Consider the following 26,832-nt stretch of genomic DNA (forward strand, 5'->3'; position numbering starts at 1 on the left):
TATCAGAGACACAGCATAGCATATGGGAGAGCACATAGAGAATCATTTTGTGTGTTTAAGGGTGAAGCAAGGCGGAAATACACACCTGGAGAGAAAGAGTGTGTGTCCACCCTAATGAGGAGGAGTGCAGTAAAGAGGTGATTTAAATCACTTACATAGGACAGTACTTCCAGATCTTTGTTTACCTTTGGCCAATTATCTTGTTTCTTTTCCCATATGTGACCTGTTCAAGGATTCTCCCCAACATGTGTGTGCACCTTTTTACTAAGATGGATTCCACTGCAGATGCTTGTGGATACATGTTCAGATAGGTGGCACCCCCGGCCTTTTGACCACCAAGGAGTCTTTCTGCATTTGTGCAGACAGAGAAGTTTTCCTTGACCTCGGGATTGGTCCTCTTGTCTCTTGACTTCAGCAGGGCTCAGCTTCTGCCACTAGCTTTGCCCTCAGAGTGTCTGGGTAAGAACAAAGCTGCAATTTTACTCCACTTGACAAACAGCAGCTGTTCAGCCCAGGGGCCTGTCTATCTCCTACCTCAATGGTATTACAGTCTCTTGTAAAGAGGAGAGCAAAAGTTGCCTCCTACTACCAGGGAAGATGTCAGTTCCAAGGATGCAAGAGAAACCTAGTAAGGTTAGAATTGAGGTGTTCGGGCTTTGACTTCTCAGTAGAGGACTGGAAAGCTGTTGAGAATGGCTAGTTTGCTACAAAAATGTCCTTGATCTCAATCCCAAGGAAACTTTCCAGTTTTTCTCAGAAACAAAGTGTCACAGTTAGTTCTTGTGTGATGACCGAAACCAAGAACAGAAAACAACAGGTGGAAAGAAATCCCTTCTTTACTTTGGTGAGACCAGGGAAAATAGCAATATTGGCTGTGAAGGTGGTCACCCTTTACAGGACACATGAAACCACAGCAGCGGTTTCTATGGTAGAAGTAGCAGCTGCTCGCTGCCCCAGCCTTCTCTTCAAGATGCCAGGAGTTGACCAGGCAGCTGTGGCACTTGGGAAAGATGAATTGCTGTGAAAACAGTGCCAGTTACCCAGAAGATTGTCAAGGAGAAAGAGTAATGTAGAGGGCTACAGATTGCCTAAATATCACCAAATTCATAATGGTCTATCATAAAAGATACCAGAATACCTGTGAGTAAGTCATTTCATCTTTTTAAGTTTCTGTCTGTAAAATTAGAAGGAGAATACCTAGCCCACTTACTTCATGGAGCTGTTGTTGTATTCATATTGAATAAAATTTTGGAAAAATATCAGTTTATAAAATGTTTTAATATAAAATTATATAAATAAATTTATTTTATAAAAAAATATAAAATAAATTTAATATAAAATTATAATATAAATTATAAAGTGCTATACATGTAAATAGGAGTAGGTAATCAGCTCATGCCATACTCATCAATCCTGGCTAAATATTTTCAAGAGTTTCACAGGTAAGGTGAAATGAGAGCTTGTTTCACAAGACTGACTCATCATTTTTAGTACTTTGGAGACTGAAAATCATCCTCTAATTTTTGAAGGTTGAGCACTGTAATAGTCATTATGAGTGTCCCCTGTTAAAGCAATGTCTTCTGTTTCAGTATCAACCCAGATATCTTCTTTTTTACAGGAAGGCTGGAATTACAATGAATATGGGTGAAACTCGTATTATTTCTAGTGCTGTTCTCTCAGCCATAGATGAAGACTCACCCAGGGAGAAGATTTACTATTTATTTGAAAGACTTCCCCAAAATGGGCAACTTCAACTTAAGGTTGGCCACCTTTTTTTATTTTTCAGATTGACTGTAACAGGTTTAAATTTTTACAATGCACAGATTTGCATAACTGAATGTCTTCTGTCATACTCATGTTTTGCCCCAAAGTAGAAATTTTAATTTTACTATTTTGGAGGGAACTCACACTATTCTAAATTTACTTACTCATTTCAGGATAAATTCAACCAAAATCAAGGTTTCTCACTGCTCATTTCTCCTTAGGATTGTACCTAAATTGGAAGATAGGAAGTTACTGGGGAAAGCAAGTTGTCTAGTTTCTGATGAGAATCAGGCATACTTTGAGATCTTTATTTCCATCAGATTTTTATTTTAAAAAATAGGCTTTATTTTTTAGAGCACTTGTGAATATCAACAAACTGATTCTAAAGCTTATCTGGAGAGGCAAAATACCCAGAATAGCTAACACAATATAGAAGAATGAGATTGAAGGAGTGATACTAACTGACTTCAAGACTGACTTTATACCTGTAGTAACCTAACCCAGACAGTATATGTTTGGTACAGGAATAAACAAATAGATCAATGGAACAGAATGAAAGTAAAAGTGAAGTCTCTCAGTTGTGTCTGACTGTGACCCTATGAACTACATGTAGCCTGCCAGGCTCCTCCATCCATGGAATTCTCCAGTCAAGAATACTGGGGTGGGTTGCCATTTCCTTCTCCAGGGGATCTTTGCGACCCAGGGATTGAACTCGGTCTCCCACACTCCCAGACTCTTTACCGTCTTAGCCGCCAGGGAATCAGAAATAGACCCACACAAGTATGGCAAACTGATTTTGACCAAGCAGTGGAGAAAAGATAGTCCTTTAACAAATGGTGCTCACCAGACTAGTTCAGACTTTGTATGTGATGCCCAAGGATCAACTCAATACAAATTATAGATCTGTCACTTGAGAAGGTCACTCGAGTAACTCATCAAAATGTCTATGTGATTGTTTGAATGCTTAACTTTTAATAAAATGTAGACACAGCCTGAGAATAGCAGCAAGGATTTATTCTGTGGGTAACAGCTTGATTGTCTTAGATTGTGGGCACCATAGAGAATCGAAGTGAAGAGAAATCACTGATTTAAACTGAGGTGCAGCTGTGGCCTTATTTCATTTCAGAGAGTAATGAAGCAGAAATGCAGTGAGAGCTCACACATTTGGGTGGCATGGGAGCGAAAGTGTTTTTGGTTATGTAAAAATCCAGATGGATCCAGGTTCTCAATACGGCACCGTAGAGTTCTCTCCCAGCTCCCTAGGGGTTCTCCAAGTCTCTCCAAGACCAGGGAGCTGGCCTCCTGGACTTTCTTGTGCATCTTTGTTTTCTCGTTGACTTTTTTGCATTTTACCCACCTTGAGTCCAACTCTTATTTTCTTCCTCTTTGGAGGCTTGCAGATGGATTTTGTCAAGTCAAAGCTCACACTTGGCAATGCAAGTAGGGAATTGGAGATGAGGGAAAGCAAAATGTATCTTCTGGGAAAAGACTATGAAGAAAAAAGTTAACTAGATTACAGGCTGTCTGGTTTAAAACCTGAAAGAGTGTCTGCTTTAAAAATTAAATTTTCAAATGGACCTTATAATGCAAACAAACAATGAACTTAATTATTAGAATATAATTAACTTTCACCCAGTAAGAACTGGGGCAGAGCATACGTCAGCTGGGCATAAACATTAAAGAGGAGGGAACTTTATCAAATAGAGTGACAAAAGGAAGTGGAAGCACGGTGAGGGGGAGAGGAGGGCATGTGAAATAATGTGTCAAAGGAAATAAAAAACAAATGTTGAAATTTCTGTTATAGTCTCCTAAAACATAGGAAAAGCACTTGATAATATCATACAATAAATTTTTAAGATGACATTTTTCTTGAATTATGTCAGATGACTTTTACAAGCCACTCTTAGGGAAAGCTATACATCTTAAGAGAATAACAACAGAATTACTAATCAGAGACAGATTTATTATTATTTTCTAATACTCTCAGTTGTTAGTTCTCCCTCAGCATAAAGACCTCTTTTCATTGAAAATGCCACAATTTCTGCACTGAGTTCTGTATAGAATATATGCTTAATTAATGCTGTTATTTTTAGAACAGTATAATTAACAATATATATGATATTTATAGTTATTTTTGTGCTGACTCAGGATATAAATGTAGGGAATAATAGAAATTTTGATCATTTTCTTTGGTCTTTAGGAAACCTGAAAAACATAGAGACAGTAAATACACCCATTCTATTTGTGTTTTATCTATTTCAGATAACTCCAGTGACAAACTGGTTTGAAATACAGATTTTATTAGTTGAACAATGATATGATCTAAAAAGAAAAAAGGAAATCCCAAGTGAAACACATTTAATTTTTAAAGAATCAATTCCAACAGCTCTAATACCCACCTGCTCTCATCAATTGAAATATTTAATCAGCTATGATAGCTTATGATAAATACCTTAGTAGTACTTCAGTTGAATTGCATGACTTTGCAAACAACTCTTTGCTTACAGCTAGTTGTTTTTCCTAAGGTTTGAAATTATTTTAATACATTTATTTCAATGAAAAATATGAGGTAGAATGGCAAAATAATTGAATCTGGGGTTTCCCTAAAATATCGTTTATCTTGCAAGTTTTCAGAGGATATGGAAGATGTTCACTAACACACCTTGGGAGGAGGGGGAAACCTGGGCAGCTGACTAATTCTGGCATCTTTCAGATAGGAAGGGACTGGGTTCCTCTGTACCCTGGCATGAAATGCACTCAGGAAGAAGTGGATTTGAACTTGCTGAGATATACACACACCGGGGCCATGGACTCCAAGAACCAAGACAGCTTCACCTTCCACCTCTGGGATGGTGACAATAGGTCACCGGCATTTGACTGTCACATCACCATCAAGGATATGGGAAAAGGTAAAGCATTTCTATCAGGCTTTATTGGGACGAACTTTCACAGCAGAAGTGCACTGCTGTAAACCTCTCCCATCTTCTCTCCCTCTCTTCTTCTTCCCTCCTTTCCTTTCTCCCTTCCATCCTTTAGACTTGAAATTCCATCAGTTATGATTTGATCCTTGGGTTCCTCACTTGTTTCGCCTGGTTTACAAGAGTAGCCAATTCATGTGTTATTTTCAGTATTTCAAAAAGCCCATTAAAAATCCAGCCTTGTCTGCAATATGGCTGCACAGGTTACTTTAACTGTCAAGGTTTTATGCTTTAAGGAAGATTTTACAAATCAATGCACCAACTCTAGTTTTATCTCCAGGAATTGAATGATTACCTAAAAACAGAATTTGAAAGGGAAAAGATTTCCAATACAGTAATGATAGAGGGACTGCAAGGAGATCCAACCAGTCCTTTCTAAAGGAGGTCAGTCCTGGGTGTTCTTTGGAAGGAATGATGCTAAAGCTGAAACTCCCGTACTTTGCCTACCTCATGCGAAGAGTTGACTCATTGGAAAAGTCTCTGATGCTGCGAGGGATTGGGGGCAGGAGGAAAAGGGTATGACAGAGGATGAGATAGCTGGATGGCATCACCAACTCGATGGATGTGAGTTTGAGTGAACTCTGGGAGCTGGTGATGGACAGGGAGGCCTGGCTTGCTGCAGTTCATGGGGTTGCAAAGAGTCGGACAGGACTGAGTGACTGAACTGAAGTGAACTGAATGATAAAGGAAACACAATGAATATATTTTTTTAAAATTTAAAATAACACAAAGAGATTTTGTTGTTGAAAAGGTTGAAAGTTGTTACTCTTTTCGCTTTGGAAATGCTAAAACATACTCTTTAGGGATGAGGGAGAATGCTGTAAGATAATAAGCTTTTCTCTTTTTTTAAAAGAAATTTTATTTTGTATTTATTTGGCTACACCCGGTCTTTGTTGCAACATGCAGGATCTTTATTTGCGGCAGGCGAACCCTCAGATGCAGCATGCGGGATCTAGTTCTTTGATCAAGGATTGAACCCAGGTCCCCTGAATTGGGAGTACAGAGTCTTAGCCACTGGACCACCAGGGAAGTCCTGATAGTAAGCTTCTGTTGAATTAATTAAGCAGACCATTTGCATGATGGGACTGAACAGCACATAAATGGCAGAAGGAGGAGAGCCAAGAAAGTACTGAAAGCTCAGCAAAGGAGAGAGTAGGTCTTTGATTCTCAACTGTTACTACTGCATACTTTCACTTCGAGCTTGTGTGAGGAGAGTAAAGATCCTATCTCATTCATCTGTATAGTCCAAGACCTATATATTCTCAGGACCAAGCAAAGTCTTAGATCCTTAGTACATGCTTGATTGACAGATTAACAGAATGCATTTTTTTCTTTTCTTTTTTTTTTTGCCTTGGCTGCCAGAAAGCTCAGAGCTAAATTAAATTGGATGCTTAGGTACAGTAAAAGTTTTACTTCATGTATGTGGTAAAATTACAGCTGTCCTGAATTTTTTAAAACAAATGTTAAGCCAGATTAACTGATTTTGATTTTTATTTGAAGGGGAAGACTATATATTTTATTTGCTTATTTCCTTGAAGATATATAATAAGTTCATGTTACTGTACACAATTAATTCTCTTTGCAAAAATAAGAGTACATTCTTCATAAATACTTGTCCAGGCAAAAAGTAATACAAGTGAAATATCTGGGCAGACAACATATGTATTAGTGCAGCAGACTGTCCTGTCATTCTCAGCATGGTGCATTCCCTGGGGAGTACAGAAGTATTCTGTTCCATGCACCCACCTGGGGATTCTCTCTAGCCAGGGGATTCTTTGTCCCTGAAGGCCTCGGAGTCACTTTGAGAGCGAGATGTGGATGACGATGGACTTCCCACGCAGTGCAGTTGTAAAGAATCCTCCTGCCAGTGCAGGAGATGCAGGAGACATGGTTTGGCCCCTGGATCAGGAAGATCCCTTGGAAGAAGAAATGGCAACCCATTCCAGTATTCTTGCCTGGAGAATCCTGTGGACAGCCTGGCGGGCTACAGTCCATGGGGTTGCAAAGAGTCGGACACGGCCGTGCATGCACACGTGGGTATGTGAAGGAAAATGGGAGAATTTCATGGGCTATGCGTGGAGGTAGGGTACTTGCCCTCTATACATCCTGGTGGCTGAATCACCTTAAGGAGGCTGGGCAGCGGAAACTGGAGCAGTACATCCAGAAGAAAAAGTACTGAGGCTGGTGAGGTCCTCCCTAGTCTCTGCTACAACTAGCATGTGATTATTTTCTAAAAGGATTTGTGAAAACTTAATCAAGTAGACACAGTAACCTGTTGAAACTTTCAGTAGTTCAGAAGCTTTTCTTTTAATTTGGTGGTATTTTTTATCTCTGTACAGAATCCTATTCTTCCTTCTTTCCTCCTCTTTCTTCACTGCTTTAGTTTTTTCCCTTCCTTCCTTCTTTTGGAGGAAATTTTCTCAGGTTGCAGTGTAACTTTATAATCAGAATTGTTCATCTCTGAATGAAATTATACTGAATTGTTAGACTAAATCAGACCCTAACATTAGCATATGTGAACACTTTTTGGAAGCCATTATAAATAACATCATGCTTTCCCATTGTGCCGTGACTTCTGATTTGCACAGTGGCAAAAATGACTCGGACATCTTTGAGAGACGTTTAGAAGGACGTTGCCTATAGCTGACCCTCAACCATACTCTGACTACTGTGAAAAACAGTGCTGAAAAACTGGGTTCAGGCAAAACCTAGATATTTTTCCTCCCCTCAGCTGTATCTTCTGCTCTTCATCCTGTGGGTGAATTTTGTTTCCTGGCTTTGTTCATTCCTCTTTCTTCTTTGATGTATTCATCTTAACTCCCTCAGAATCATCCGCGGCTCAGGTTTTGATGTAAAATTAGGTTGACTGTTGATTCTACATTGAACTTAAGTTGCATTTTGAGTTAAAAAGCAATAACATATAAAAAAGACTAATTTGATCATCTAAAACAGGGTTTCCCAGTCATGGCAATATCAATATTTGGGAATATGTAAGTCTTTGTTGTGCACTATAGAATTTTTAGCAGCAGAAAACTCAGAAGAACTAAAGAGCCTCTTGATGGAAGTGAAAGAGGAGAGTGAAAAAGTTGGCTTAAACTCAACATTCAGAAAACTAAGATCATGGCATCTGGTCCCATCGCTTCGTGGCAAATAGATGAGGAAACAATGGAAGCAGTGAGAGACTTTTTTGGGGGGGAGGGGCTCCAAAATCACTGCAGATGGTGATGGTAGCCATGAAATTAGAAGACGCTTGCTTCTTGGAAGAAGAGCTACTCACCTAGACAGTGTATTAAAAAGGAGAGACATTGCTTTGCCAACAAATGTCTGTCTAATCAAAGCTGTGATTTTTCCAGTAGTCATGTATGTATGCGAGAGTTGGACTGTAAAGGAAGCTGAGCACTGCAGAATTGATACCTTTGAACTGTGGTGTTAGAGAAGACTCTTGAGAGTCCCTTGGACTGCAAGGAGATCCAACCAGTCCATCCTAAAGAAAATCAGTCTTGAATATTCGTTGGAAGGACTGATGCTGAAGCTGAGACTCCAATACTTTGGCCAACTGACACGAAGAACTGACTCATTGAAAAAGACCCTGATTCTGGAAAAGATTGAAGGTGGGAAGAGAAGGGGATGACAGAGGATGAGATGGTTCGATGTCATCCTGATTCAGTGGACATGAGATTGAGTAAGGTCCGGGAGTTGGTGATGGACAGGGAAGCCTGGCATGCTGCAGTTCATGGGGTCGCAAACAGTTTGACACGACTGAGAGACTTAACTGAGCTGAACTGGTCTTTACCTATTAGAAGTTAGTCATGCTCAGTTGCCAAATTGTGTCTGACTCTTTGCAACCCCGTGGACTGCAGCATGCCAGGCTTCCCTGTCCATCAACAACTCCCAGAGCTTGCTCAAACTCATGTCCTTTGAGTCGGTGATGCCACCGAACCATCTCATCCTCTGCCGTCTCCTTCTCCTGCCTTCAGTCTTTCCCAGCATCAGGGTCTTTGAGGTTTGAGTGTGTGCTCTTGGGTCAGATGGCTTGGGTATAAATTCTAGCTCTGTCTTTCCTAATTGTATAATCATTACCAAGCTGGTAACATTTGTACACCTTAGTTTCCTCATTTATAGCCTAGACACATGGCAATGGCTTATCACAGTGTTGGTGTAAAATTTTAAGGGTCTTTCTCCCTTACTTAGCACAAAGTTGAAACTCAAGGGTATTTTAATTATGATAATTTTTTGATGAACCTCAGGTGAACAAAATTTGATATAACCTTTAGTTTATGAGGCTCTGTATCCTTTGTGTGTGATCACCTTCTTTGCTCATTCAGACACTCACTCATAGTCTTTTAAATACACATAACAGCCCCTGTGTAGCCACCATACATACAAGAACTGGAATATTAACAGTATCAGAGTCTACCTATCTACTCGTTCCATCCTCCAGAGAAAACCACCATCCTGAATTTTGTGTCAAGTTTCTTACCTTTGTTTGTGGTTCTCTGGGACTTGCTCACTCAACTAATACATGTTACTAAGCTACATCTGTGTGGCTGTGTGTAGCTCTAGTGCCTTCATTTTGCTACTCTGCAAAATTGAACTGTATGAATAGGCCACAGCGTGTTTATACATTCACCTTCCGAAAAGGCATCTGGGTCGTCTCCAGTGTTTTCAGTTACAAACAGAGCTGGCGTGACCTTTCTAGCACAGACGTCCTGGGTACAAGTGCACATGTTTCTCTCCAGCACACCGCTGGAGTCGCATCAATGGGTCAAGGCATATGTGAGTATCCAACTCTTTACAAAATAATTCTAGGTTGTGTAGCAGTTTATACTCTGACTCGAACTGTGTGCAAGAGTCCCCATCCTCTCCAACACTTGCCACCTTCAGCCTTCCACATCTTGGCCTGTCAGAGCGATGTGAGATGGCAGTTTATTGTGATCTTGATCTGTACTTCCCTGACTATTCATGAGCATATCTTGCGTCTTTATTGGCCTGATGTGTTGCCCCTTCTCTGTGATATCTGCGTATGTCTTTGGCCAAATTCTTTGATTAATCCCAGTCATAGAAATCTTGCTATATCATATTAGGGTTGTTTTTTTGGGTCACTTCCTAAGTATTTTTTTATTGGAGTATAATTGCTTTACAATGTTGTGTTAGTTTCTGCTGTACATCAGTGTGAACCTCTTCTGTGTGTACATGTGTACACATATCCTCTCCCTCTTGGACCTCCTTCCCAGCAACACCCCCTCCAGAGCACCGAGCTAAGTTCCTTGTGCCATACAACAGCTTTCCCACTAGCTATGTTTTACACATGGTAGTGTATGGGCTTTCCAGGTGGCTCAGTGGTAAAAATCCACCTGCCAAAGCAGGAGACACAGGAGATGCAGGTTCAATCCATGGGTTGGGAAGACCTCTGGAGGAAGAAATGGCAACCCACTCCAGTATTCTTGCCTGGAGAATCCCATGGACAGTGGAGCCTGGCAGGCTACAGTCCACAGGGTTGCACAAAGTCAGACACTACTGAGCACCTGCGCACACACGCATACGTGTGTTTGTATGTCAAACCTAATCTCCCAGCTCATCCCTCTCTCTGCTGCCCCTCGTGTCAACACATCCGTTCTCTACATCTGTGTCTCTATTCTTATCCTAGAATTGAGATTTTGATTTCTGCAGTTTGGCCTTTGCTTTTGACCTTCACCATAGAGGTTTTATTTTTCAAATTTTGACCACCATCTCTTCTGTCACACAGGTGATATTGTCATCCTGGCAAAACCGCTTGTGGTGTCTAGAGGTGGCAGAGGTTTCCTGACGACCACCACTCTCCTTGCTGTGGATGGAACAGACAAGCCCGAGGAACTTCTCTACGTCATCACCTCCCCACCGCAATTTGGCCAGGTTGAGTACGTCCGCTATCCTGGGGTCCCCATTACAAGCTTCAGCCAAATGGATATAGCAGGACAGACAGTCTGCTATGTGGATAAGAGCACAACAGCTGTCCACAGAGACACATTCAGGTGAGCCCTGAAGAAACTTTTCAGAACGCCTTCTTTGAATGGATGCTTAGAAAGACAAAGGCAAGGAAAAATATGCCCTTTTCCAGCTCCAGTATAAATCTGCTCTTCATCCACTGCCTCGATGGATGAGAGAGAAGGGTGCACAATTAAACTGACAGTAGTAGCCAGGCCAGAAATTAGGGCTTGTTTTTTAAAAATAAACACCTAAGCAAATCTCCACGCAAGCTGTTCGGTGAAGAGACATGTGAAGACCTGAGGATATCCAGTAATGAGCGATGTGGTAAAGTAATTTAACCTCTTTATTTGAGTCTGTTTTTCTATCCAAGGAAAAGAAATTTGCTGGTAAACATTTGGCATAAGCAGACAGAGCCTTTTGATACAATGTGTTTGGGTAACTATATCATAAATCATGTTGTCATAAAGTGGATCATATTTCCCCATAGAAACAGTGTTATAATTGGGGGCTATGCACCTGTTCAAGGATTCTGTATCAAATAAATCACTGGGAAGAATAACAATCTGTTGAAAAGGCAAAGATACAACAATAATGAAAGTCTGTGTTCATTTAAAATACTGAAATCTATTTCCAGTCACATAAAGCAAGAAAAACTCTAGAGGGTCTACCCTTTAGCAGTTATGAAAACTGGCTGAACTTGGGGTTCCTGATAGAAATACAGATTCCCAGGGCTGGGTTGAGAACCCAGAAATTAGAACCCAGAAATCCTGGACTAGCTTTTGGGGGACCTTGGTACACATCTAACCCTGAATTTTCTAATTAAGAAAGAGCTCTGAGAGCCTTGATTCATCTTCCATACACACAGGGCTTCTGTCCTCCACGATGATTTTTATCATGTCAGAATACAATCTTCAAAAGAATGCTATAAAATAACACAACTCTAGCAGACTGCTATGTTATTTGACAGGCTCCCATAAACTATCAAGTACACGGATAAACCCATGTCCAAATGCCACTCTCCTCTATCATATATCTTTTCTAATTCAGTATGTCTGCTATGATAAGCAATGTTTAAATGTCAGTAAAGATTATTTTGCTTGCCTTTTTGGTATTTGGAATGATGATTTGAAAAGATGAGTTGTATAGTTAGGTAAAAAAAAAATCCAGGGACGTTTAGACTAATACCTCCTTTTTCTTTAGACAAATGTTCTTAACAAGCAGATAATCATTTGGTGGCTCATTATCTTAATACCAATTCAGTGCTTGAGTGTTGCTAGGTGTTAACGAAAACATCAGAAGTGGGGATTACTTTTCCCACTGATTCCTTGGCTTGGGATATGGTACAGAGTCATGAAAGCACAAAACTGGGGTCGGTTCTTTGTCTTCATGACCCACATCTCTGGTTTTCCTCAAGTCATTCCTTCTCCTGTGCTCCTATAAATGCCTCTGTGAAAAGGAATGATGCTCACAGTGGCTATGTCAGAGTTGTTGAGGGCTTTAAATGAGCTTATGTATGTAATGTTCTTAATATGGAATCTAGAAAAATGATACTGATGAACCTATCTGCAGGGTAGGAATAGACGAGCGGACATAGAGAATGGCTTTGTGGACGCAGTGGGGAGGGGAAAGGGGATGGATTGAGAGAGTGGCATTGACATACATACACTACCGTACAGAAAATAGCTAGCTAGCGGGATGCTGCTGTATAGCACAGGAAGCTCAGCTGGACACTCCACGACAACCTAGAGGGGTCGGATGGGAGAGCGGGTGCAAGGGAGGCCCAAGAGGGAGCAGATACATGTATATATATGGCCAATTCATGGTGTTGTACGGCAGAAACTAACAACATTGTAAAGCTATTATATTCCAATAAAACACCCAAGACATGGCACATAGGAAGAACAAAATAAGTATTGGTTTCTATTATTAATATTAGATTTTAATGTTTATTTTAATGTTAATAATAATGTTTCTATCATTTTTGTTATTCTTGTAGTTATTATTGTTTACCATGTTCTTTCCTTGGCCCCCTTTTTTTTCTCTCCAATCTTTACAATACCAAGATTAATCTTGAAGGAAGGAATAAGTTATGAAGAGCAAAAGGATTCCTTTTTTCCTGTTTATTAATTTAGCGCAGGTATATCAGATTCAGGGTTTTTCATTTGACACCAATTTCTGGAACTTCTTTTTCCTGTCCATTCCTGTTTGCTTCCATCCATGCCTACGGAGAGTCTGCTGAAGACATTCATGACTGTATTGGAGAAACCAGAGATTCTGCTGGTGAAGCCAAAGAATGAACACATAAAAATGTTGAGAAATAATAATTAGGCCTTAATTAGATGGTAGTGATGAGCTGAGAATTAAAAAATGATATCTATGATGTGAGAATTAGTGATACCGTAACAGCTTCCTAATTCACATCCATAGAGAATCATACTTGAGGGTGTTTATAAAATCATTCATCCCAGGAGTTTCTAAGTTTCTAGACTCTCAAGAGAGTTACCTGAGAGATTTACAAAATTTAAATTCTTGGGCCTCACTGCAGAGAGACAGCCTTAGTGAGTCCAGCGTCAGGCCTAGGAATCTGTACTTTTAAAAGCTCTACAGGTGAGTCCGATGCCGTTGGGACTAGCTGTGTCCAGTCCGGTCCAGTGCCTTTTCCCCAGTGTGCTCTGAGGCGTCTGAAGGTTTACAGGAGCCTCTGATGTCCTCTCCCAGACAGCACGTGAAGGGGCTGAATTAATGGTGTTCTGCAGCTCACATCTCGAGTTACTGAGATAACTTTGTTCTGTTTAGTTTGTTGGTGGTTTGATTTTTAGTTTGTTTGGCACAGAGAGCTTCTGGGCAAGGTTTTCATTTAGCAGAAACTCTGTGTCTCCATTTTGTAAAATGAGTGATTAGTACCACCAATGCTACAAAGATGCTAAATGATGTTGGCTGGTACAGAAAGGAGACATTAAGTAATGGAGATTCGAGAGCGAGAAACTCCTTTTTAATACTCTCAGTCCTTCTGTTTCTAGAAGGAAGTCTCAGGCGGCCTGTGCTCATATGTCCTTAGCAGCTCTTCAGTATGGACTGTTTTTCCCTTTTTAGCAAAGAGCATACAGGCCGCAGGCTCCAAGCCATTGGCCAACAACATCTAGCGCGGATGAAAAACAGTTGGTTTCTTGTATTTATTTTTGTTGTGTTTATGGTGATTTCGTTTTTATGAGTGAAAACTTTGGTCTTTTAGTTGTTAAAAGGTTTCTTTTCAAGTACATTTATTTAAGAAGAACAATGAGTTGATATAAAGCAAAATGGTAGGTAATAAGAGTACAGGTAGTACCAGAAAATGGCAAAACTTGTGAAGATGGTGTTTGAATGACTCAAGATTAGGAAACAGGGTCATCGAGACAGTAAACAGCAAGTGTAGGAACACACTGCTTTAATCCAGTCCCTTCATTTATGTGTAAGAAAGCTAGTCTTGATACACCTGTAATGGATCAAGCAATGTGTGTGTGCATGCTAAGTCACTTCAGTCGTGTCTGACTCTGTGTGACCCTATGAACTGTACCCTGCCAGGCTCCTCTGTCCATGGGATTCTCCAGGCAAGAATACTGGAGTGGGTTGCCATGCCTTCCTCCAGGGGATCTTCCCGACTCAGAGATCGAATCCTTGTCTCTTATGTCTCCTGCCTTGGCAGGTGGGTTTTATACCACTAGTGCTACCTGAGAAGCCCCTTCAAGCAGTGTACTAGACCGTTTTTATGCGAGTATCATTGCTCTTAAGCCTTTACACCACCACCTCGAGAGAGATGTCGTGTTCCCATTTTATGGGTGAGAAAAGTGAGTCTCGAAGAGGCAAAAAGTCACCTAAATTGACATGGCTGAGTATCAGAGCTAAATTTGGGCTGAGATCTCACTGTGGAGAGGTCTTTCCATTATCCCTGACCGTACTGAAAACCTTGCGGAGAATCTCTGCTTGTGGGAAAGACCCTTCTCCGTGTGTGTCGTTCTGATGTTTGACCAGCAGTTTTGCATCTTATAATGGGAGAGCCTCACATCTGCTGAAGACCCTTGTTTTAATCTTGTCATTTCACTAACCCAACCGTTGTGTTGTCTGCCAGGTGGCGTTCAACCAAAGCCGAAAGGCTGTTTTAATGGAAGTGTGATCATGGTGCTTTTTAAAAATTAAATATATGCAACCAATCTAATCACCTAAATTTATGTTGCTTGCTGTTAAATCTGGCAAGGAATTTGGCTGGGGAGAAGAGATAAATTCTGTGGCAGAGAGCTTCCCTCCTCCCTTCACTTTTTAATGTAAGCTATGGCAGCATTAATTAAACAGGGGAGTTTAATGGTCAGATTTTACCTTCTGCAAAAATATTTTGTGAATCATAAATTTCTCCTGTATTGTTTGGTGCTGCTGGCCTGGAAGAAGGATTTGGCAGCACATTCTGGGACAGCTGACACCAAGTGATTAGCAAGCTGACTTCAGCTGCTGGCAGCCGGGTTCTAAAAGAACATGCTAATGTCCTCCATTTTGACATGCCGGTTGGACTTTTTTTTTTTTTTTTTCCTGAAGAACTGGCTCTATTTATGATTCCATTTTTATCTTTTAAATGCCATGACAGATGGCAGATTCTTCAGCCAACTCTATTGCCAGGAAATGCAGAAAGCTTGAAAGCACCATGGTAATGGTGAAATCAGGCCGGGCAGGCACCCCACACAGATCTGAGAGTCATTCCCCAAATTTCATGAGACAGTGGTCATCTTGGCTGCGTTGCTTCTCAGGGGGGGCATAATAAAGGAAATTAAACAAAATGGACCCACATAAGGAGCGGCCACCTCAACGCCACTGGCTTCTTAAGCTTGATTGGATGCCATAATAGCAATGGCACTATTGTTTTAAAACTTCAAAATCTATTTGGAAGGTTTCTTCTGAGGGGGATGGTGTGGGCCATTTGCAAGATCATCTGGTCAATATTTACAGGCACAAAGCGTTGACCTTGTCGCACTGGTTCGGCTAGGCGTTTTTTCCTTTTGACTGGGAAGCCAACCAGGACCGATTCACCCCGCCTCTCACTCGCTCTGATAATGTTCTCTGCTTGTGAATAGTTTGCCCTGTTACTTGTGAACGTGGTAAGATGTACTTGATCCAGTCACGTTGGGACATTGCATCCTTTTGGCCACTGGCTTGTTAGCTTTCTGTCAGTACAGACAGCTGCCTGAGCATCCCAGCTGGGAACACCGGCCTCAGGAAACGTGTTTCTTATCTTAAATGGCCCCTAACCCACTCACCCTCATTCCCCTCTGACTGAGGGCAGACTGCTGATTTTCACTGTGGTCAGATGCCTGTCAGAGGCAGAGAGGAGTCTGAGATGGACTGCCTAGATCATGAGAAAACTTCCGTGGCCTCAGACAGGTCACATGTATGTGGATAATGCAGCCACCTTGAGACTGAGCTTGGGGCACCCAGTGGAGCAATTTTGGAATTTAGTCTCCAGAGGAGAAAGTCAGAATCAGATACTCAAAATGGCCACCTCTGATGCACCCCTGGCAGCCCCCGGGGCTCCTGCTTCACCTCCTTGCTCCTGATGGCTGTCTCTCCCCTTCTCTTTTTCTTCCTTCTCCACCAGCATTTGACATGCCTACATGTTCTCTGGCTTAAGTCTGTGCTCAACTGTAAATTGCTAATGTAAAACGACAGCCATTTTACATTGTGAAAGAGGGCAAAGTGGAAGGCTCCATGAAAATGGAGGCCCTGAGAGGATGCCTAGTCTCCAGTTTCTACCTCTGCTCAGATAGACTCCAGGGAGGAAATATGACAAAGGTAACCAGCAAACAATAGTATAAGGGCATAATTCCATGAAGAGCATCCCCTGAGAAGCAGACCATGAGTTTTGTATCTAAAAATGTGTATCACCTGATCTTTGATATTGTCAGTGACTAATGAAAGGTGAAGAGCATACACAAATTTTTTTTGCTCAGGTGTGATTTTTTTTTCTTTTTAAAAAATAATGGATTTTGCAAACACTTCATGATCCAGCAATGAAATTACCTATTTGCTTAGAATATATTTATCCAAACGTATTGTTTTGTTTTAAGGAAACTATGATTTTGTTCCATCTCCAATTCTAAAGTTGATTCCATATTCTTGTTTGAGCTGTGGGGGTAAAAAAAAAAAACACAACACACAAGTTGTATTCTTTTACAAGTCAAGGTATGTGAAATGTCCAAAAATGTGTTTTATTTGGAGTATTTCACTTAGCAGGTTTAACTTTTCGGACAAAGATTCCTTTTCCATGCATCACATCCTATTTTCCTGGTAGGCAGTCTTACTAGCTTGATAATTAGAAAGCTCAAAAATGTTAGCCTAGCCTTCAAAGCAAAATCTGTATCTGCCAAACTCATCTCCCTGTAACTTCTGGTCCAGCTGCTCTTGTCCCTGAGTCCTTTGCCTCAGGCAGGCTGGCAGACTCATCACACTCACACAACCTGGTTTCCTGTTCCTTCATGTTCAACAGCAAAGCACCAACCTTCTATCCCCAAAAGATATCTTTTGTAGAGAAAAAAAAAACTTGGTAGTCACATTTGTCAAATTAATAAAATAAATATAAACCCCATATCTTCTCTAATTTTAAAAAAGAACCTCCAAAGAAAATTCTTTTCTCATTCAGTGTTATACATACTACAGTGTTTTAGGAGATTCTTACATCCGTGGAACATAAGAGTGTTTCTATCCCCCATGAGTATTTCAGAACTGGTACATGGGAAAAAACAAATAGACACAATTCCATGATTGTTTTGAAGTAGGTTTCTTTGACCAATGGTGAATGTGTCAATTCTATTTGAGATTAGTGATTTCCTAACTTGTTGGAGTTTCAATAGCAGATTTTGTTGGCTTAATTTCATCATAGTTTCAACTGTCTTTTGTATAGAAATTACACATTGAAATGTTATAAGGGGGATTTTGGTTAGTTTAATTTTGAGATTGTCGGTGTGGGTGAAATGTGATTTAGTGATCCATATAATCAGAAGCACGCTGTGGTATCACAGAGCTTCAAGTGTAAGAAACATCTTGCTCCGCTTGGATTTGTATCATTTCAGTTTTCTCTTCTAGGTCTGCAGTGATACTTAGGCACCACAACTCTTTCTTAGTGGATTGTTAAACCAGCAATCACTAAAACTGCAAGAACAGAAGGTGTGGAGTCAGAGGACCTGGGTATTCATCCCAGGTCTGTCTCCTACCTGCCTTATGATCTGCCATGTTTCTGAATCTTTCCACTTGAATTTTCTTTTCTTTAAAGCAAGGGAATAATCTTTGTCTAACACAACTCCCCCATATCTTGTCACGGGCAAATGTGAAAACAAACAGGAAAATATACGAATTGAGTGAATTAGCCAAATTCAGCCTACTCAGTACTTTATTGGATGGGCTTCCAATGATCAGCCTTAAGAACTGAGCCTATTAAAATCTCACAAAGAAAATACAATTGCAAAAGAGTCTGGGCTATGAAATTCCTATTTGGGGCAAGAAATGACACTAAGTATTGACAAGCCTGAGAAATATCATTGGCACAGTTAACCTGCCCCATCCCAGGAATCTACCATCCATGCTGCTGAGCAATACTTGGGCAGTTAGAATGGTCCATGTACGCATTGTCTAGTGACTGGTTTAATGGATAGAATGGTGTCCTCCTGAAAGATCTGCTCTTGAGCTTTCCTTCACATCCCAACACAATATGTCCTTGAGTAAAGGTGTGTATTGTTATCATTTCATTCCAATAGATGGTGACACAAGAATCCATGTTGAAGGCTGCCTTGCCTCTCTTTGCCAGATTCATCGTCAGCAATGGACTTCAGACCAAGCCTGGGGTTTTTGAGATCACACTGGAGACTGTGGACACAGCCTTACCCGTGGTGACCAGGAACAAGGGGTTGAGACTGGTTGAAGGGGCCACAGGCCTGCTCTCCCCTGACCTCCTGCAGCTGACCGACTCTGACACTCCAGCCGAGAAGCTCACCTTTCTTCTGGCCCAGCTCCCACGGCATGGCCAGCTCTACCTGCAGGGGATGGTGCTGATCCCACGCAATTTCACTCAGCTGGACGTGGACAGCGGGCATGTGGCCTATCGGCACTTGGGAGGGGATTCTCGGACTGACCACTTCACTTTTGTGGCCACAGATAGGACAAACCACGGCTTTCTTGTGGATGGGAGAGTGTGGCAGGAACCTGTATCATTCACCATCCAGGCAAGTATAACAAATACACAGTTCATGGTCAGAGATAAGAACACGACTTCTGGGAGAACTGTTTCCTATTTCCTTCCTTCTTTCATTCAAATGTATAATGTGTGTCTATAGCATGCCAGGTACTAAGCAAGGCACCAAGCGTGTTAATATGAACACAAAACAGATGTGCTGCCTGTGTACAAGATAATGACTGACCTTTGGAGTCAGTGGTAATACACAAAGGACCAAAATACATTTGGAGACAGACACCTAGGTTGGAATTTCTGCTTTCAGTATTTTCAAAGCTGTGTGAACTAAAAAGAGTTTTTTGACTCTTCTGATTCTACGTTTTGTTCTCAAAAAACATGCCTTACAGCATTGTGGTAAGAATTACATAAGATAAGGTATCCAGGGTACTAGCATGTTGCCTGAAGTATGTTAGGTATTCAGTCTCTTATAATAGCTTTTATAATATCTAACTATACTATTATAATGATGCTTATTGGCCTATGTTATCTACTAGCATTGCTGTTGTTCAGTTGCTAAGTCTTGTCCGACATTTTGTGACCCCATGGACTGCAGCACACCAGGCTTCTCTGTCCGCCGCTATCTCCTGAAGTTTGCTCAAATTCATGTCTATTGAGTCAAAGATATTATCTAACCATCTCATCCTCTGCCATTCCCTTCTCCTCTTGCCCTCAGTCTTTTGTAGCATTAGGGTCTTTTCCAGTGAGTTGGCTCTTCACATCAGGCGGCCAAAGTATAGAACTTCGGCTTCAGCATCTGTCTTTCCACTGAATAGTCAGGGTTAATTTTCCTTTAGGATTGAGTGGTTTGATCTCCTTGCAGTCCGAGAGCATTTTAATGGTTAACTGTAATTTTAATGGTATTCAATTAAACACCCAAAAACGTATGAAGTTACAGCAGTATTACCCATGTATTGATGAGAAAAATAATTATAGAAGCTACAATTTTAAAGTGTTAACTGTAGGTCGACCTGCTTTATATAAATCTCATTTAATTTTCATAAAAATCCAATGAACTGAGTTTTATTGTCTCCATTTTATAGATGTTCAGAAGTTCAAAAATTAAACAATTTGGTCAAACACACATAAGGAGCTCCAGTCTTCCTGATCCCCAGTGCTGTGTCCTTTGTGGTACTTTGCTGCCACAGTTATGTTGACTGTTAAGATGATTCTTGGAGGACATAACGTGTTTTTCTTTTTTTAGTCAAAACACATCAAGTATATCCTGGCTCTCAGAGCCTTGAATCCATTCTCCTTGGATACGGTTCACCCTGTTCTACACACTTCCACCAATAGCATAAAAGATGTAAATCTGTCTTAATGCAGAATAAATTCTGATTATGTAAAATAATAATAATTTCCCCTTGCTCTTTCTTCTCTGTCTTAGTCAGGGATCTCCAGAGAAACAAACAAGAGGATTATATAATTTATACATGTATAAATGATAAGAGAGAGAGGAAGGGAGAAAGACTGTGTTCTGTTCAGGAATTGGCTTATGCAATTGTGGGGTCTGACGCATTCCAAAATCTACGAGGCAGGCCAGCAGCCTGAAGATTTCAGAAGGAGTTGATGTTACAGTCTTGAGTCCAAAGGCAGTTTGGAGGCAGATTTCCTTCCTCTTCAAGAGACTTCAGTCTTCCTTTTTTAAGGCCTTTAAATGATTGGATGAGGCCCATCCACGTTATGGAGGGTAATCTGCTTTACTCAAAGTCTATTGATTGAAATACTCATCAATTTAAAAAAATGCCTTCACAGGAACATCTAGCTTGACCAAACATCCTGGCTAAATTGGCATGTAGAATTAACCATCACAGTCTTTATGTAAAGTGAGATCTGAGGGTGAAAATGGGGAGTTATGATAACACGGAGTGGATACAAGATGAATCTTTGACTATAAGGAAGTCTAGAAAGTGGAATAAGATTATGATACACTGGGAGAAGAGAGAAGGTGTTGATATTATTGGTAGAGTATGTAAGAAATACCTTGTGCATAGTAAAGTTAATTTCTTTTTTTATTACATGTTTTAATTGTTGTTAGTTCCCTCCCACTCTTCAGTCAGTTTATATTTTTCTTGACTCCTGACTACCCCCACCCCCATGCTATGTAGAGAAATGTCATAGTACTACCCAACCTGGCATAATGTTCTGGTCTATCTGGAGAAGGAAATAGCAACCCACTCCAGTACTCTTGCCTGGAAAATCTCATGGATGGAGGAGCCTGGTAAGCTACAGTCCATGGGGTCGCAAACAGTCAGACACGACTGAGCGACTTCTCTTCACTTCACTTCTATTTGGTTACAAATATGTAGGAATTATCAATTCTGAATGCCAGTGTAAGAGTTCCTATCTACACTCCAGAGCAGGGAGGGAAAGGGGGTTTGAAGAGAGTACCAGAACTTCAATCAGGTTTCTCCCAACAGCAAAAATATCTCATAGAGTGTTTTTATCACAAGAGCCTTATCTCTTGAAGTTGTAGAGTTAACTGATAGGGAATTGTTGAATACATGTTGCAAAAGTTTTTCATCGAAAGTACAAGGTTTTCTTGCCTTTTGTGTAAAGAAAACAAACCAAAAAACCTCAGAAGGAAAGCCTCAAACTGTCTCCCATAATTCCTGTGAACTTCCTGATGTCTCTGAGCAGAGAAGTCAAATAACTCAGGAACTGACGGACCCACCTGTAATGCAGAAGAGGTGACCTCCTCAGTCTCTTGCTTTTAAGAGCTCTTTCTGGCAAGAAAATATGACATTGGCCACCACTGAGTGATGAATTAGGCCAAATGGTCAATACCTATATCAGATTGGTTATATTCTTTGCAGCCAAAGATGGAGAAGCTCTATACAGTCAGTAAAAACAAGACTGGGAGCTGACTGTGGCTCAGATCATGAACACCTTATTGCCAAATTCAGACTTACATTGAAGAAAGTAGGGAAAACCACTAGACCGTTTGATTTAGCTATGATCTAAATCAAATCCCTTACGATTATACAGTAGAAGTGACAAATAGATTCAAAGGACTAGATCTGATAGAGTGCCTGAAGAACTATGGACGGAGGTTCGTGGCAAAGTATAGGAGGCAGCGATCAAGACCATCCCCAAGAAAAACCAATGCAAAAAGGCACGATTGTTGTCTGAGGAGGCCTTATAAGTAGATGAGAAAAGAAAAGACACAAAAGGCAAAGGAGAAAAGGAAAGATATACCTGTTTGACTGCAGAGTTTCAAAGAATAGCAAGGAGAGATAAGAAAGCCTTCCTCAGTGATCAATGCAAAAAAATAAAGGAAAACAATAGAGTGGGAAAGACTAGAGATCTCTTCAAGAAAATTAGAGATACCAAGAGAACATTTCATGCAAAGATGGGCTCAATAAAGGACAGAAATTGTATGGACCTAATAGAAACAGAAGATATTAAGAAGAGGCAGCAAGAATACACAGAAGAAATGTACAAAAAGGATTTTCACGACCAAGATAATCACGATGATGTGATCACTCACCTAGAGCCAGACATCCTGGAATGTGAAGTCAAGTGGGCCTTAGAAAGCATCACTATGAACAAAGCTAGTGGAGGTGATGGAATTCCAATGGAGCTATTTCAAATCCTGAAAGCTGATGCTGTGAAAGTGCTGCACTCAATATGCCAGCAAATTTGGAAAACTCAGCAGTGGCCACAGGACTGGAAAAGGCCAGATTTCATTCCAATGCCAAAGGCAGGCAATGCCAAAAAATGCTCAAACTACCACAAAATTGCACTCATCTCACACACTAGCAAAATAATGCTCAGAATTCTCCAAGCCAGGCTTCAACAGTATGTGAACTGTGAACTTCCAGATGTTCAAGCCATATTTAGAAAAGGCAGAGGAACCAGAGATCAAATTGCCAACATCCTCTGGATCATCAAAAAAGCAAGAGAGTTCCAGAAAAACATCAACTTCTGCTTTATTGACTATACCAAAGCCTTTGACTGCATAAATCACAACAAACTGTGGAAACTTCTGAAAGAGATGGGAATACCAGACCACCTGACCTGCCTCCTGAGAAATCCTGCCTCCTTTATGCAGGTCAGGAAGCAACAGTTATAATTGGACATGGGAAAACAAACTCGTTCCAAATTGGGAAAGGAGTATGTCAAGGCTGTATGTTGTCACCCTGCTTATTTAACTTCTATGCAGAGTACATCATGAGAAACGCTGGGCTGGATGAAGCACAAGCTGGAATCAAGATTGCCGGGAGAAATATCAATAACCTCAGATATGCAGATGACACCACCCTTATGGCAGAAAGCGAAGAAGAACTAAAAAGCCTCTTGATGAAAGTGAAAGAGGAGAGTGAAAAAGTTGGCTTAAAGGTCAACATTCAGAAAACGAAGATCATGGCATCTGGTCCCATCGCTTCATGGCAAATAGATGGGGAAACAATGAAAGCAGTGAGAGACTGTTTTTTGTGGGGGCGGGGCCCAAAATCACTGAAGATGGTGACTGTAGCCATGAAATTAGAAGACGCTTGCTCCTTGGAAGAAGAGCTATTAACCTAGACAGCATATTAAAAAGGAGAGGCATTACTTTGCCAACAAATGTCTGTTTAATCAAAGCTGTGGTTTTTCCAGTAGTCATGTATGGATGTGAGAGTTGGACTATAAAGAAAGCCGAGTGCCGAAGAGTTGATGCTTTTGAACTGTTGTGTTGGAGAAGGCTCTTGAGATTCCCTTGGACTGCAAGGAGATCCAACCAGTCCACCCTAAAGGAAATTAGTCCTGAATATTCATTGGAAGGACTGATACTGAAGCTGAAACTGTGATATTTTGGCGACCTGAAGTGAAAAACTGACTCATTGGAAAAGATCCTGATGCTGGGAAAGATTGAAGGCGGGAGGAGAAGGGGATGACAGAGGATGAGATGGTTGGATGGCATCACTGACTCAATGGACATGAGTTTGAGTAAGCTCCAGGAGTTGGTGATGGGCAGGGAGGCCTGGCATGCTGCATTCCATGGCGTCGCAAAGAGTTGGACAGACTGAGCGACTGAACTGAACTGAATCTCCTAAACATAGGTGTACCACTTATATTCCCAAACTGAGTAACTGAGAGCAAAGCTACAGGACATAAACACAAAATACAGTTGTATTTTATTGACACCAACAGGCACTAATCTGACATTCATTTGTAGGAAATCATGTCTGTCTGTCTAAGACTCTGCATCTTTTTATAATTGAAGATTTACAATGTGTTAATTACTGTTGTACAGCAAAATGATTCAGCTATACATATATTTACATTCCTTTTTTCTTAAGATATTCTTTTCCATTATGATTTATTGTAGGATGTTGAATACAGTTCTCCATATTATATAGTCGGTCTTTGGTGTTTATCCATTCTGTTAATATATATTAACGCTTACATCTGCTACTTCCAACCGCCCACTCCATCCCTCCCCCAACCCCTTCTCCACCAGTCTATTCTCTATGTCCTGATTCTGTTTCTGTTCCATAGATAGGTTCATTTGTGTGATCTTTAGATACCACATATAAGTGATACTACATGATATTTGTCTTTCTCATTCTGACTTACTTCACTTAGTATGATTTCCAGGTCCATCCATGTTGCTGCAGATGGCATTATTTCATTCATTTTTATGACTGAGAAGTATTCCATTGTGTACCGCATCTTCTCTATCCATTCATCTATTGATGGACATTTAGGCCTTGGCTATTGTGAATAGTGCTGCTATGAACATGGGGCACATGTATCTTTTTGAGTTATGGTTTTTCTGTGTTGCTGACCAAAATTCTGCAATCTCAGTGCAGTGATTTCAGTAATCTTTCTTAGAAGGAGATGGGGGTGGGGATGAGGGACAGAGGACCAGTGTCACTGCTTCCTATGGTTTAGGCAAGTGTGATATAAGTTTTAGTAAATCCAACACAAATGGTTGTAAGGATATAGCCTTTTTTAAAAAATTGTCTGTACTCTAATATTTTAAAATGCTTCTGGTATCCTGAGTCAAAAGACCTGCTTTTGAAGAAGAAACTAGAAATTTAGGATGGATTTTAACACAGAGTAGGACCAAAGACACAGCAGGGGGCCCAAAGCCCAAAGTGTAGATATTAACATTTTTAAAAGCAAATGATTACAGCAGGCATTTATTCCTTTTATAATGCTTCTATATTTAAGGAAAATATAATTTAAAAACTCCACACACTCAATGTATTTACCAACTTTGAGGGTTACTCACATGTCTTAAAATATCTTTATTTTTCTTCTCTTGCCATTGACTGTACTTCCTTCTAGTCACCCTGGAGCTTCTTCCCCAAAAGGCCATGATAACTGCCTCCCCATGTCACAGCTCTAAGGGTGCCATCCTCACTTTTTTAGGAAAGGAGAATGACTGTAACCTTTGAAACTGTGTGTTGCTACTTCAGCTTACAAAATAATTGTTGTTAAAAAATTCATAAACTACAGAAAAGTTCTAGAAAGTAATTTTTCATTATCCCACTGTGATCAGTGGCTTGCTTGCAGTCTTTTATTTAAATAAAAAAGAGATGATATTATATGTACTATTAAGCATATTACTTGTTTCCACTCTTAAAAATTTCCACATGTCATTAAATCTTCCTTGATAATATAATTGATAAAGGCTGCATGGCACTCAATCTCAGGCAGAGATAGTTTGCAGTTCCCCTGTAGGACTTCCAAGTTTTATGGAATTTTTTATTATTTGCGATTACAAATTGTATTTTAATTAATAGTCATATATATATTCTATTTCTATAGGGTATACTCAAAAAGTGGAAATTTTGAATCACAGTATATGCACATTATTAATATACATATACATCAAGTTTATCTCCTAAAGATTTTCACTAATTGGCATTCCTTCCAACAAAATATAAAAATGTCTATTTCTTCAAACATTTACCAATGTGAGGTGTGATTGCTTTTTTATTTTTAAAAGCAGATTGCCAACTTAACAGAAAAATATTTCATTGTTAAAAAATTCCATATAGGAATACTCAAAGGAGAAGTTATTTTTCCCCATCTGAAGACAAACGAACATGTTTGTACATCATGCTCCCAAAATTTTGTCTGTGTCTGTGTGAACATATATATGTATTTGTTTTGAACAAAAATGGTAGTTGTCTCCTATTCTGAAACTTTCTGATTTTTATTTTTTATTGGTTAACACTGAACTGTGGGACTTTTTTGTTAATAGTTTATCCTGTCTCTTTTTCATATCAGTAGATGACTGGTGGTTTATTATATAAACACACAAAAAATATATGGTCTTATTGTGGACACTCATTTTTTACTTTGCTAGAATTACGATAGTTTCATTTGGGGATAAAGTTAAGATTTGCGTGATTAGAAATGAAGGGAACAAAGACTGTGTTCTTGTACCTCTTTTGTGGTATCAGTGATGAATTATGCTAATTCTTCCAAAAATGTTCCCTCCGTAACCGATAAGAGTCATTTCTAATGACTCCATACCATATGCAAGTGAGGTCCTTTGTAGTGTCTGAACTTATGTACCTCTTTCACTCATGAGTAATTGCCCATCACAGCCTTTACAAATTGAGTCTACCTGTTTGGTTACCTGGTTCTGTCTATCAATAAAACAAATACTCAATACCTATAGCTAAGCACCTTCCACATTTTTTACTGAAATATTTTTATTGCTATTCAATATTTTTGCTATTTAAACCAGGACATGACAAAGAAGGTTTCAGTGTATTTGTAGACCTTTATAGCATTGTTTCTGTAAATTACCAAACACTGAGAGAAGGGAGAAATGCTTTTGTAGAACTAATATTAAGTCTGCAATACAATTCCTGGGTCAGTTTTAATGTGTTCATCCAACAAGTGTTTCTTGAGCTCCTGTAATGGTTGGGCATCGTGCCA

At 40.1% G+C, this 26,832-nt stretch overlaps 1 protein-coding gene across 2 annotated transcripts in view; it reads left to right on the top strand.

Moving 5' to 3' along the window:
• Positions 1 to 26,832, top strand: part of FREM1 (FRAS1 related extracellular matrix 1) — a 157,132-nt gene that overhangs the window by 96,804 nt on the left and 33,496 nt on the right. Inside the window, exons 21-24 of one of the 2 annotated variants that reach the window (XM_068974274.1) lie at positions 1,619 to 1,760; positions 4,478 to 4,673; positions 10,489 to 10,753; positions 18,529 to 18,943. In XM_068974274.1, coding sequence (XP_068830375.1) covers positions 1,619 to 1,760; positions 4,478 to 4,673; positions 10,489 to 10,753; positions 18,529 to 18,943 — 1,018 coding nt within the window. Of the gene's footprint in view, positions 1 to 1,618; positions 1,761 to 4,477; positions 4,674 to 10,488; positions 10,754 to 18,478; positions 18,944 to 26,832 lie in introns of those variants that run through there. The other variant, XM_068974275.1, reaches the window with a different exon arrangement.

This window comes from Capricornis sumatraensis, chromosome 6 (assembly GCF_032405125.1).
Source record: "Capricornis sumatraensis isolate serow.1 chromosome 6, serow.2, whole genome shotgun sequence".
In the NCBI taxonomy this organism is placed as follows: Eukaryota; Metazoa; Chordata; class Mammalia; order Artiodactyla; family Bovidae; genus Capricornis; species Capricornis sumatraensis.